A 14,562-nucleotide genomic window follows, 5' to 3' on the forward strand; every position below is an offset into this window, starting at 1 on the left:
ATATGTTATTTTAACTAAAACCCTCATTTACATGCACATTTGAAGCACCTGTTATTTGCCATAGAAACTCAGTATATCTGATCAGAAGGACGGCATCAATCTGTCTTCGTCGACAGACATGTGATAGACTAAAAACGTTTGCGGTAACCATAAAAGACGCACAGGAGATATACAGGAACCTTAGACAGCATTAAGGCCGCACTAGAGTTTGTAAGTGAATGACAACAGGCACAGCTGCTAGAGAGTGAGAGAAAGAGGGAAAAAAAAGCAATACCCCACAAAGTAGAACGAGAGTCACTGCCCTTGTCTAGAGCGAAGCACAAGCTCACATAACCCGTTTCGTTCCGCGCCACCGTATTGTGTTGTTGTAGAAGAGCGTGTAGCAGAAGACATTTGTTTATAGGTACATATGCTTGTCCGAGCACGGCTCTCTTTTACTATTGCCCCTCACAAGACCTTTACAGTTCTATTTCTTCCCGCAAAAATCTTCCCATCATTTTCTTAAGAATCGCCTTGCTGGAGCCTGCCCCCTTTCGTCCTACTCACGGAGAAGCGGTGGCGGTTCCCGCCATAGCGGAAGTTAGCACGACCCACCATCACAAGCAGGACAACGGCAACGCCGCGGGAAACTCCCCACAAATACGGCTGTGGCCTCCCATGTCGGCCGGGCAACGGGTAAAAGGGGCATAGGTTTGGAGCGGAATGGGTGACCCGTAAGTATAAAGGGGAAACAAAACGAGGCCAGGAATGTGCAACCGGGCGTAAAACCCATCCTAGACTTCTGCCCCAGCTTGTCCTGTGCATTGCTTAAAGATCATCACTTTCCTGTCGCGTCCCCTTTCTTACAGATGCAAGCTTTCGTGCAGAATCACACAGGACCTGATTGTAACGTTGTCCTGTACACGTACGCCCTCCTGCAAACGTGCCGTCGACGACGGCAACCGCCGTTGTAACATAGCTGCTACGTTCTCTGCGTGCTGAATCTTTCGCTGTTGTCTCTCTATCTGTCTGTAGAACGCCGCTTGAACGGCCGCGACCACTTCCGTCCAGCGCTCTTGAGTCAAGTCGGCCGAGTCGGCTCAGTCACTCATTCAGTCCTTTTTTTGCTCAGATGGCAGTATACCGGCTGCGGCGACGGCGGAAGCAGCAGCAGACGGCTACGAGCGAAATGATGGGCTGACTTTGCGGAAGAAACGGGGTGAAAGGAGGACGACGTGGTTACTACAACGTAGCTACCAGTCCTTTGCGTACTGTTGTTGTCTTGTTGTGCCTTGTATTTCTATCTCTTCTTTTTCTTTTCTGCTATCGTTCTGCTACAACATCCGGTCTGTTCATATTTATTACAATGCATCACAGCCCATCAGCAGGCGCTACCGGCATCGCTAAACTACGCCTGGCGCTCCCTCAACGGTCCTATCCGTTGCTGCTGCCTTTGCTGTTCTGACCCTATGTATTACAGAAGGAGACCCTCCCGTCAAAGGACTGCAGCCGGCCCACCAGTCGCCCACCCTAAGCGACGATCAATGCTTGCTTGCATGGATCCTGCCCCCCTGCATCTTCATGTTGCTGCATAGATTCAACTCTGGGTGCGCTGCGCAACCCTCCCGCCCACAACTACAGCAGCAGTTTCAGTGTTGGCAGCTGCCTGGCGCTCCTGCCATCTTTTCAGCTATTTCCTTCTCGCCGTTGTGGTTTTTGTGCGTTTGAGACGGGGCACGAGCAGCATATGGGGCACCGACGACGTGAATGCTTCTCTTTGACACCTCTATGTCCTCACTTCCGGATAGTTCCGAAGTCGGCCTCAACTGGCACGTCTCTCCAGGCAGTCAACACCTGTCTGTTACAAAACGTCAGATTTCTATTACAGCGTATCCATTATGGGCTGCTACAACGCTTGTCCCCTTCGAACTCTTAAAATACGGGATGGCTTTGAATGAGCTGGTAAAATCGTTTAGGGAAAAGACAATGGTTTGTGGACCTATGATCGTTTCAGTGGATGTATATACAAACGCAATCAAGCTCAGATGAATAATTTCGATTTTTGTATGTACACTTCAAAATTAAACCATTGACTAACTATACTATCTTTGTAAATGTCTTTGTCCGTTCCTCGTCCCTTCATCGCACATACTCTAACATTTGGTTATAGTATCTGTGAAGTCGTATAGTCTGCCTACAAGAAAAATTATGATTTTCCAAAGTAAACATATATTGAATTTCCTTGTCTACGTCAAATACCGTTCCATCAATTCTATATAGGTAGGCCACGTTCGAAACCATCACTTCCGTCAATCATTAATTTATCTGCAGAACGAACGGTTGATTGATGATACGTCCATGGCGTCCTTTCGCGAGTAAGATTTAATCTGCTAAGATCGCTATCGTATATCTTTAAATTGAATTTATTTAGTGCCTGTCATACCGGTGAAATTATTAGAGAGAAAACACGTGTGAAGAACATTCGGTATTTACAGCTCAAGAAGATGGGCAGAAAATCATATGCTTATTATATGACATAACTCAAAACTTTATTACTGAAATAATTTCCAATTGTTGTTCGAAATTGTTCCATGACGCTTGCTCTGAAGCCATCTATGTGGCTTTCGACACGATTTTTAGAACAGGGTTGCTTTGAAGCAGTCTTCGTCCTTCTTGTGAATATCGAACACTTAGCTAACGTTAATTTTCTGTTTTAGCTTGGCACTATTCTGGCGTCAAACATCTGTAGCAACACGTGGTGCATCCACTACTATTAAGGGTCCAACTCTGTTTATTCTCTCTCTGTGGAGCTATAGAAATAACGTTCTGGGAGTTAGTAACAGCGGGGAAACAGTGCGAAACAACTCGATTATATGCTCTGCCAAGAAATAGAACTCTTCTTTTCAAAATAACTGTTCAGCAAGTACAAAGCCGATGGCGCAGGTAAGGCCGATGGCGCAGGTAAGGCCGATGGCGCAGGTAAGGCCGACGGCACAATCGAAAACGAGTCGAATCATCTAACTACATTTCCCTCGTCACTATCACATGTTCTGTGATTCGTGGTGCACGTATGTGCCAAAAGTCAACAATCTGCGTGCACGTATACCCGATACTTATTCGCTATCAGATGTAAAAGGTGCGGAATAAACTTACGCATGATTTCCTTTTCTACACGATACAGCTTGGCCTTCACTAATGACATGTAAAATGTGCCTGTTAGAAGATAAGGACTGTTAGATATTCAACACAGAACGCTGAGATATTGCCGAGGCGACAAGTGACCTGAAGACAATGCTGAGAAGATTGAAGAGGATTCGAGCCACGAATCCTTCACTCCTATGAATGCATGCGTTTTCGAAATGCAGCGAACGAAGTTGAATGACATAGAAGCTGTGCGAATATGTGTGCCTGTATGCGAGTCAAAGGGTGCAGAAATAGGTATAATTTAAAAGAAAAAAGACTCGAACCACTAGTGAGTAACAAAGGCACTGACGGACCCAGAAGGCGAGCGCTACAAGGGCTGGGAACGCCCTTGATGAAGCCATGACGTGCGCTGCCACATCACCTTAAAGGATGCGCTAAGCTGTAGGCTCTCCGTTGAGCTCATTTCTGCTTCAAACACTTGATCCTAAAACCATCACAGTTGAGCGCTGCTGCTAAAGCTATAGCCCCGTTTCCCTCTTATGCGTTTGGTGCGCGTGGAGTAACAGCCCAGAATCAGTCTCCTTAGCCCACTTATAGTGCTTTCAGTATTATCTGGATCGCATGCCAAAAAATAGTCATTTAAACATTTTTAGTGGCCGAAAATGTTTCGGGCTCAAATAGTCGTTGCGATTGGTGTTATTTTTTGCCTTTGCTTAGTATTGCTTAAGACGTTTACTGCAACTGTCAGCACTAACAGTGATATCAATGTACTGTCCTTCTTGCCGCCAGACGCGCGTCAATACCAAATGCAGTAACTGGTTTTTTCTCTTCTGTTAAATTACAACCTGTTCAGCTTATATAACTTATTCAATACGTAATTTTTACAGAAGGCCAGAACTTATTTAATCAATTTCCCAACACAATTATGTCCCTTATACCGGCTGAGTGATCATCGCTGACTTTTTTATTCCCTTACTATAAAAATTTGATATCCAGGTATATAACACTTGATCGTTGTTAAGTTGATTTTTGTCGGCGTCGTTTTACATGCGTAACTGCAGTAAAAATCTATGACCGTCACTCAAGTGACCGCCGAGCGAACGCTTTCCACCTTGCCACAGGCGTTGGCACATGCGCCATTTCTAACGGTAAACCCATTAGTAAACTTTGAATGATTAATACATTTTGTGAATACACAACAACATTGGCGTGCAAAACAGTAACAGAAGGACGCAATGGCTTACTAGTACAGACTGGTAACGAATGATAATTCTACGCATGATAGGATTATTCTAAGTCTTTATATCGCAGGCCACTGTACGATCAAAGTTAAAGCCCGCCGCATTTTTAAATGACTCAAAACGTTTAATATCTGTGACAACAGGAGGTGTTTCCAGACCCTATTCTATTGAACTTGTTGAAGGATATCCTTAACTGTTCTTCGAAGTCTACCTTCATGCTTAAGAGCGCTGCAATTTGGGTGCTTGCCCCTTATCCACGTTTCGGCAGGAGACGAGACACAGACACAGAGTGCGGCATTTATCAAAACCATCTGTAGATGACTCCTTCTTCTCAAGGCCTCCCATCCGAAAGAGCAGCAAAGGTCTTCATTGCCTTCGAGGGGCCCATGAACGCTTGACAATAGCTCTGCAGGATACCTGCTGATAAAATAGCTAGTGACTTTAGAGAGTGTACTACGTCCCTGTTCGTGACGTATCAGGCCAACACGTATTTATGATATTTAGTGGAATCACTCCAAGGAAATGTTCTCTATTTGTCCAGGCTACAATGAAAAAAAATTATACCACAAGATGCTATCAAAAATATGCTATCAAACTTTTTCGTTTAACCAATATTTTGTCTAGGCAAAACTTATTTGCGAGGGCCACAGAACAAATCACCATAGCGGAGCACATCAGACATTGATAGAAATGAACGAGATTTATTTGCTTTTGCTTATAGAGATTTTCGTGTCACCTTCTGGCACTTACCAAACGTAGGCGACATGCTGGCGTCCTAGCATACTATTGCTTGGAGTTACACAAAATATCCGTGATAGCAAAGAATAATCTCTACGTTTTATTCAGCTTCTTCTGGGGAACGAGGGGTACGTGACCATTTTTAAAGGAACTATATGAAATATAAGAAGCCCCTGCTACCTTCTGCTGCTGGCTGCACTAACATAGGCGGGGTAAGTAAGCGGGTTCCTTTTTTTCTGTTGCAGCTGGAGAACGCAGGAAATAATACAAAGCGAAGAGAAAAGGGGCAGATTGAAAGAAGTCGGCAAGCTGTAAATACGCGTCGTGCGTGGCGGCTACTGCGTATTGTGACGGCAGCGTGCCGCGCAGCATATAACGAGCATTCTGAGGAAGACAAATTTAGAAGCTTTTTTTAGAGCGCTCGAACGACGCTGAAAATAATGACGAAAACAAGCAGGTCGCAAGGCAGTGGACGCGTCGGGCATTGGGAATACGCAACCAGTTGCCAAGATACTGCTGCTAGATTGTTGCAAAGCCAGCTGTTTATTAATTGTTGTACAGATGAAATACAGGATAAATTTCGGCAAATATGGCCGCTGAACAAAATACAGCCTATAACAGCGAACTCAGATCTTGGTGAGGCATTCGCTAATAATATTTCAAGCACTGTGAAAAAACGTGATATTATGTTACACCACAGCGGGTCGTACACGATCAGGTTCAACTTCAATAGGCAGCCAGTAATACTTCCAAGTTCTAACCAACAGTTCTGGTCAGTCAACTGGGCTCGACCCCAGTTAATGATCTCAGACAGCCCAAGATAGCAGCGGCAAGGTCGGTCAAATGTCAATGGCATCGCTATCGCCGTCGACAGCTTGAGTGAATCCGTATTTCCCTCAAATAATACGCCCATCGTGTACGATGCTCTACCTCTGCTCGATAGACTGTTCCTCGTGCTACTGACGTCAGAGAACGATCAGTCGCAAGATGTTGCTCAACCAACGGGAAAGGAGAATAGACATATCTCAGCTCAAACGAAATTTCCCTGTAATAGAAGGCGATACGGGACGCTTACATTCTAGGCAATTCTTTCGTTTTTCTTGGCAAAAATCTTCATAGTACTGTGGTCTCTTGGAGCTGCTGCCGCCGCCGCCGCCGCCGCCGTTCTTACTGCCTTCGTTGCAGCCGCCAAGACTCAATCTCATAGCAGTGGTGATGGCTGGGCGCTGTATGGAACCCTAGAACTCTGTGGCTATGTGACCTGAACATAGCAGCACTTCAACTTCAATAAAGAACAGACATCCACATTAAAACATCGTTACAGCTGCCTTCTCGCAACTAACGCTGAGTGGCCGCTGGTTGGTGCTAGCCGAGATGTTTGGCTTCGTCGGCTCTCTGCCTTTCTCTTCTACTGCGCCGTTTCGCCTTTAATGTGATTAATGTACGGAGCTTTTCGGTTAGCGCAGCCAGATCGGACCGCCGTTACTTCCGCCCACTCGCCAGAGGTCTAGTTCAGGATGTTCAAAGAGATGTTGTGCCTGGCTGCAAGAGTTACGCAGCGAGTCGGCCCCGCTTTATTAAACATCTGTGTCTATTAAGCTGCTAGCTTCGCGTATGCGCGTAAAAACCTCGCTCGGACTCAAGGCGGCCAACGCACAGCTCGCTTTGTCTCGCCCTACCTGAAGACAAAGTCAGCCGATTAGCCCGATTCCGGCGACAGACAAATCCACCCGTCCTAGACTTCGTTGCCCTCAATTTCTCCCGCCGACAGCCGTCGGCTTGCGCGTTTACAATCTTTGAGGGCGTTCGAGAACAATCTATTTTAGGAGTTATTTAGCCAGCGGTAATTAGGATTGGAGCAATGGTTGGTAAGGAACTTCGCAATCAGAATCGACTTCCCTCAGAAAAACTACTGAACTGAACCGCATTCACGCGCGGCTTACTAAGATTGATTTGCTTCTGGGCGGGTAGAAAAATAAATAGGCCGACGGATGTGGTAAATCTCCTCCTTTTAAACAAAAGCTAGCGGTTTGTTAATTGTTTCACTCAATGTAGCTCTGTCAAATTCATATAATACCAAACGTACGGCATATGACAGGGCTTATTTTATTAAAGCACCGCCAATTCACCGAACGCGGAGAAATCAAGCTATATTATCAAAAAATTTATCTACACTAGTCAAAACTATGGATTATCGGTATTAAATATACACCTATGATAATTAGAAGAAACTCTAGGAGAATATACCTACCGAAATATAACCACGCTTCAGAATTGCCTATAGATTTAAACCTCGTACTGACCGTTAGAAGCACTATACCCCGAGCTTCAAGTACACTAAGGAAAAGATCACAATATTTCAACTCTATATAATAAATTTGATGTGTTTTGTAGTGTTACTATTTATAGGCAGTTTCAACTTTAGCCTCTATGGTTTTTGTGCCAGACTTGAACCGCTCTTCTTCTATATCTTATCGATTCAGAAAAAACAGTCATAACGTTTAACAACAAAGAAACCAGCCATTAAAGTGACGTTGCAGACACTTAACGGCCTATTCTTCTCGGACATTCAAATCACTGCCTAATCATCGGCCTGACTTTATACTACAAAAGTGTAAGGTAACAACAACACAATTTCTAGTACTTAACTGTGTCGCTGGCCAGGCTTTTCAACTTTCGTGTCAGAAACAAACGGCTGACCGTTGATTTTTGATTTTTAATCATTTGTTAGAGTTGATCCCGCCATATGTGCAGAAATCTTGTGGAAGAAGTGGTGAGTGATTTGCTCTAGGCACTCTAACATCTTCTGCAGTTCAAAGTTGCACGCGAGTACCGTGCCCCCGCGCCCCCCGACAGCCGTCGAACATTTGCCCTCGAGCGGAGAGACAGCGGTGTGACAGACGCATAACAACACAGGCCCCCATGCTTGTGGAATCTGCTGCATCTCAGCCTGACGACGACTAGATTTTCACTGTTTGCAATAGACGATCTGCTGCCCTACACGGCCCTTATTATGAGTGCCACTATACATTATTCATGGGCGCAACATCAGTTCGTATTGAGTTTTGCGCTCAACCGTTTTGTACATAACAGAATGGGGCAAGGAATACGTACTTTGTGTTCGAAGGGGGACAATAAACCGTTGCCGTCCATGTTTACGCTAGAGCATAAACTACATAGTCGTTTATGCTAAGCGCTGCTGGATTGCGTGTAGTTGAACTTCGCAAATGAAAGATTGAAGATACGAGCAAGAAAAAAGAGGCGGCTTAGAAAGGGAGTTACGGGGTCGTGTGCTCAAGGAAGGACAACTACTTGAATCTAGCATGTCTGAATAGCAGTTTGCCTTATTCTACGTTTTACGGTAGGTGGGCGATAGATTTGTAAAAGTTGGTATTGCCTACATATAGAGGCGCTGTCGGTAACTGCGATTAGTTGCAAACTGTATCTGTGTGCGACGCAAAAAATAGTAAGAGCGACTCAAGAGGCCAGCTTATTGTAGATAAACAGGACAACTGTTTTTTTTTTTTCTAGAGAGTTAGAGAATTCTACAAACAACCTAAGTTCATCGATTGATAAGAGCGTCTAGGAAAATTTAGTACTTCTTCCTAATCAGCTAGTGATAGTATTTACTGAAAGCCAACACCATGGGATATATGACAAAATGTTCATTAATCTGTGTATAATAGAACTCAGCTTGAATAGATCACGACGTCAGGTTCCACATGACTATTGGCCTTGTAAATGCGTTGTATGGCTTAATCTGTTGTCTCTCTGTCGAGAGACGAGAGTTCTCAGCAAGTTTACAATTTCTTTAAGCGTCACAAGTCGCCCTGTCAAAGACAACCAAGATCTTACAAAACACATGCGTTCAGCTTCGTTTTACTAATTCCTTGTACAATTTCTATGTAAAGAGCCTATTTATTCTCTCGCTTTTAGCGTTTTTAACAGGTCCTAATTATGGAGCTTATCGAAAAGGCTTCCAGGTCTGTCAGGAAATTATATGGCACCGGCTGACATATATAGAAGCAGGATTAGACTGCGAATACGATTGTACATCTGCGTTGCCACAGAGTACAGGAACAGGGGCAAATAATACTATAGTATTCCTTTATCGACGTCACGTTTCGGCGTCCGGCACCGATAAGACTGGAATTGTTTAAGCTTGAGGGCTTCTAAGTGTATTTTTATGAGGCCACCAAACCTCAAGGCAGTACATATATTGGTATTACTAACTATTTGAAAAAAAATTTGTCTGAGTATTTAAAGATGTAAAAAAAAAAGATAGTACCAGTCACCAGAGTGGTAGACCGAAAGATTTGTGTAATATGAAGGTTCTAGTTGAGAATGGGTGTTGCAATGATACCAAGATGCTTTATCGACTCGACTATGGGGGTAATGCCTTTATGTTAGGTAGATAGGTGCTCACCTAATTCAAGGGCACGATATCTGAGAACAGAAGAGATTATCGGTAGATGTTCTTCACGGCAAGTCATAAAGTGAGTCATTCCTAAGAGAGAGTTATTATAGAATTACCGTCAAATTCAAGATTACCGGCATATAATTGGCATTTTAGAAAAGATGGAAACACGCTTTTAACGTGAACCAAAAAAAAATGGTTCGAAGCAACAGCTCTATGGAACAACGTATCAGCGAGCGCCACTTTTATTATTAGAAAGTTATCAGTATAATCAGGCTTAGAGTCCCTCAGTGTTTCGAGAAATCCCTATCTATTAGCCCAAGATGGCTTATTCTATCAAACGCGTTAGGAAAGTTAAAGGAGACACAATGAAACATGATGTACTTATTAAGTTCGTTGTTCGATCAGTTGTGTGCCTGTACGACTGGCCTTTGACCAGTTTTTGTTCAGTGAGCCTGTGGATGATGAGCAGTCAAAAATATCGTTGCTTGTCGTAACTCCTCATTATTAGAAATTTTTTATTTTAATTAAAACGAATGTAACGAGTTTTCGAATATAACACAATCTATTATTATACGGAGTAAATTGTACAGAGGTTCGGATATTATTCTATTATAAAGTCTAACATAAAATTATAATCCTACATGGGACGCTGAAACTATAAATAATAGTAAATCATCTATAGAAAAAAAATCATGCACATAAATTCAACGTTAAATATAACAATTTAATGTTGAAAAACTAATATCTAACCAGTCTCACTACCGCACCAGTGGTTCCATTGTAACTACGAGTCATTTAAGTAGGCAGATCTTACTATCATAACTATCTCGGATCACGGACAGCCTATCCGTCGGACTTCGAATACAACTGACTACAGTTCTGAAACAGTTTCAACCTAAGGTCAGCTTCGTCTACAGGACAGACACCTGTTATAGATAGTAATTCCGCTTTTTTTAACTTAGTCGAGCGCTTGCATGCGATAGAGGCTCGAAAGGTTATTTTTCTTCCGAAGTATTCCCCTCTAATTAGGCCCATCCTCTTGAACTTCCCAGTGTCTGCAATGGCATTGACGTCTAAACAAGTTCACTTGCAACATCGTAGGCGGTCCCTTCGGACTCGACAAAAAAGTTACCTACGGGACTCATATTTCGTCAAGGAGTTTAAATTGATCTCTAGGGGATCGAACCGGCGCCTCACCCGTCAGTGGACCCTTTATAAAGGCTCAATACGACCAGCGCGCTGGTCAGACGTTCGGCCGTGATGACCAAGGTACAGTGCGTATATAACTTGCGCCGATGAAATCCGACAGCGGAAATGTGATGTGCCTCTTTGATTCTACGTAAACTACTCCTGCTTGGTGAAGATGATTCCACAAATCTTCACCGTTGTGACGAAATAGGATTACGGATGTTTTAACTAAATGTGCAACGATCGTTTTAAAAGCGACCCTTGTTTTTTCCTCCACGATAAGCTACTGTCATTTTTGGATGGAATATATTTTAACGTAGCATTTTGTGGTTAGAGCGATTCTCGAAATACCATAGGTAATACAGGAGAAGGCGAATATATGTAACTAAACGAGAATATCTTCATTTGCAGATTAGGATCATTTGCGTGTCAACGCTGCTCGCCGTGGCCTTAGGCCACAGGTCAGCATCGTATGACCTAAATACGGAGGTAAGTTGAAACAACTTCATCAACAATTCCAATTAATAGCACCACGAAATCTGGCTTATTCGAGTGGTTGATTACAATACTTTGTTCTAGATTATTTCGATGTACCCTATACCTGCATAGCGTAATCCTGACAATTGTGGCTCAGTTAAAAGTGTACGGCCAACATGAAGGAACATTACATTAACCTTCATCTCTCATGTGTGTCTATGTGTTTCCAATCTTGTGTACGTTGCAATAAAGGAGATTATTATGGGGAAACAAAGTCTAGACGAACAGCTTGCTTCGATTTATGAACGAGATCAGGTCAATATGGAGTTGCCTGTTCGCAAGGGCCTTGTTCGGTTTGCCGTCGACAAGCCCCAGCTAAAAAGATCGACAAATGTACCAAAGGGCAACTTTATCCAGGTACAATGCTAAGAGCCGATAGAATAATCCTTTTATTCTTCTAGTCAGATCAACATGAATATTGCTTGGAGGATAGTGCATATGTTAAAATAATCAAAGATGCTGAGCAAATAGAATTAACTTACTGCACAACAACGAACTTTTGCGAACGATGAACAGAATTTCCCATACTGAACAATTCCTCGAATAATTGAATTTATCTCATGAATGTCCTATATTTGGTAAATAAGCTAAAAAAAGATGCAGGGTCTAGATCCTGGCGAAATCTTATTTCTTTGAAAACGTTGAGGGCAGATTGCGCTTTTTATAAATAGGGTATCCGATGCAACTTACTAACTTAGAGCTGAAGTATGGCTAAACTGGTGTATCCATACACAACACACATCTACAGCAAATGAAAAAATGTAGGCACTAATCAAACGCCAGTTTCATTCGTTTTTCCAAGCTTTATTAAAGGATTTCTATTTTTTTGTATAAAACCTTCGTTCATAGGGAAAATCTGTCAATAGCCACGTAGGTTTCCAGAATGGCAACCTGACGTCGAATATTCTCAACGGCGCCCTTAAACGTGCGGAAAGCTCAAAGACCCGCGAGGTTTGCCCCAGCTTTTCCGATTGGGTAATTCGCACTGAGGCAGAAGATCCGTATGGCAATCGAGTGACAGTACTTGAGCATGTGCCGATTAATGGAACCCTTGTGCGTCAATACTTTTATGAAACGTTCTGTCACGCTACAGATTCAACCGAAGAGAATCCCCGACCACTGGACAAAAACCAGCACCGAGAATGTCTTGGCATTGACAAGGGAGTACGTATTTATTTACTAGAACACATACACATTTATCAATTAAGTACTATTCTTATGATGCTGTCCCCATCTCTGCGGAGTAAGCTTGTATGTAAATGTGGGTACCCATAGTTTGTTATAAAACCGTTGTTAGCTTAAAAAGTAACTGCTACACGCAGCCACCGTACAGCCTTCACCACGAAGTGGGATGTTCTTGTAAATCTTCGCACAGCCTCAAATAATCCTTCGCTTGTGCATGGCCCTAACGCGCCTCATTCCATCAAACAAATACTGAAGCATTCACTATGACAATTTATTCTAGCAATGGAATTCCCGCTGCCGTGAAAATTACATCTGGACCTATGGCAAAGTATTAAAGGATGACGGAAAAATCGGCTGGAGCGTCATAGCCATCCGGGGATCTTGTTCGTGCGGTGTCAGCCGCAAGGGTCATCGTCTAGGCAATTACTTCGACGAATTCATCGAATAGGCAGCACTAGTGAAATCGAACAAATACATGAGTTGTGGAAACGCTATTAGTATTTTACCGTACCAGCCGTTGAATGTTAGAAAGTTACCCTATTCAATTTTTCTAAAAGGCGGAATTAATGCACACAGCTAGGGCCGAATGATACATAGGCACCTGGTGTAGTGGCGGACTCAACCTCGACGGCTGAACTCTGTTCCGCCGAGACTGATACCGACTAAAGCACCCCCTCCACTCTTTGCCAGCCCGGAACCTTATTGAATACTACTACGGACTGGCAAAAGAAATGCTATATGCCTACGAATCAGGTTTAATACACGCTTTCGTCAAAAGGACCTAGAACACGTTGATTTATAGAAGCTAATTTTTTTCCCTAAACCACTAGAGAAAAACCAATGGTACTGCTGAATACGGCGGAAGACGATATCGCGAACAAGTCGGCGACAGGAGTCTGTGTCGCTTGTTACAATCGTCTTATATGTCCCATTGTAGATCTAAGCTGTTAACTTCTTCACTAACTATAAGTATTCAATGACGATTTTAGTCTAAATAACATTAGCGGATTTGATACAATACCGATGCCGTTTTGTTACAAACAAATATCAAGCTATGTCATTGCTTGTTTGCCAAACAGTTATTCCGTTCGTTGGCCGACAGGTCTCACTGAGACCGATATGAACTTCTGTAATGTAGACAAAAATAATTATCTATCATTTTGCTATGCCTGCTAGACTATATAAAGTTGTAAGATATCCACCTCGTAAAGCACGCAACAGCGGACATTTGAATGATTCCGTAAAGTAGTGAAGTGTGATAAACCATGCTTAATCGATTGTTTTATTTTAAGGAATATCGTTCCTATGTAAAGATTATGCTTCATTTGGCTAGCTCAAACAAAGCCATATTTTCTAGACGTTTCAATATGGCAAAAAATGATCATTTACCTAGATAAACATTAGGAGTTGCTGACTCTGGAGGCTATCCACAAAGCTGCATTAAGAAAGGGGAAATATAAACAAGCATAGCGGAATGCCATGGGCCGACTTGTTCTAACACGATCGTGCCTCTGAACCATTATTATTTGTATAGGAATCATTGGGACGGATATTGTTACTGTTTCCAATGTGATAGTTATCATCGTGACAATGGCTATTATGATATATGTAGTCTGCCGAAGAAAGGAGCACTGGCAAAATAGGCGTCCTTATTGGCTATGCCGTATAGTCTGTCCGTTGTCAAACTCAATCTAATGATAAAATAAATGTCGTGCGCAATAATTTCGTACACGTTTTTCTTAACTGCTTATAGCACTTGACAACTGTATCGTCCCTCGTATTGAGTACGTGAAGGGTTTTCGTGTCTAACCGAAATCTCCTTTCACGGGAGTTTTTCATATATTCCTGCCAAATGCACTGAAATGAAAACTATTGCATAGGGGATTTTTCGTTGAAAATGTTCTAGTAAACAAAAAACTGCAGCTAAATTAACGCGTAGTCAGATAAAACTGAGCGCGCTACACGATACTAAGATACCGATTGCAATGTAAATAGTGTTTGTGTCAGAATATAAAGCTAAATTATGTAATAGTTGGTGTAGAGTTTGCTTTATCTAACCGGAAAAAAGCACGACTCGGTCTCTACAATATACTTTTGAGCTAGAAGCATTCCTAAAGCTTAGAATTCCTG

At 42.8% G+C, this 14,562-nt stretch overlaps 1 protein-coding gene across 3 annotated transcripts; it reads left to right on the forward strand.

Moving 5' to 3' along the window:
* The first annotated feature begins 10,741 nt into the window (after nucleotides 1-10,741).
* LOC111249059 (neurotrophic factor BDNF precursor form-like) lies at nucleotides 10,742-14,154 on the forward strand. 3 transcript variants are annotated; one of them, XM_022802379.2, is made up of 5 exons: nucleotides 10,742-10,791; nucleotides 11,122-11,199; nucleotides 11,440-11,604; nucleotides 12,097-12,411; nucleotides 12,713-14,154. In XM_022802379.2, the coding sequence occupies exons 1-5, from the start codon at nucleotides 10,783-10,785 to the stop codon at nucleotides 12,878-12,880; spliced, it is 735 nt and encodes a 244-aa protein (XP_022658114.1). In that variant the 5' UTR covers nucleotides 10,742-10,782; the 3' UTR covers nucleotides 12,881-14,154. The 3 variants fall into 3 exon arrangements, with proteins under 3 accessions (XP_022658114.1, XP_086843838.1, XP_086843837.1); XM_086987711.1 differs by lacking the exon at nucleotides 10,742-10,791 and adding an exon at nucleotides 10,797-10,838; XM_086987712.1 differs by lacking the exon at nucleotides 11,440-11,604 and having other exon boundaries at nucleotides 10,778-10,791.
* Nucleotides 14,155-14,562: the final 408 nt, after the last annotated feature.

Source organism: Varroa destructor, unplaced genomic scaffold, assembly GCF_002443255.2.
Source record: "Varroa destructor unplaced genomic scaffold, Vdes_3.0 BEIS01000004.1, whole genome shotgun sequence".
Lineage (NCBI taxonomy): Eukaryota > Metazoa > Arthropoda > Arachnida > Mesostigmata > Varroidae > Varroa > Varroa destructor.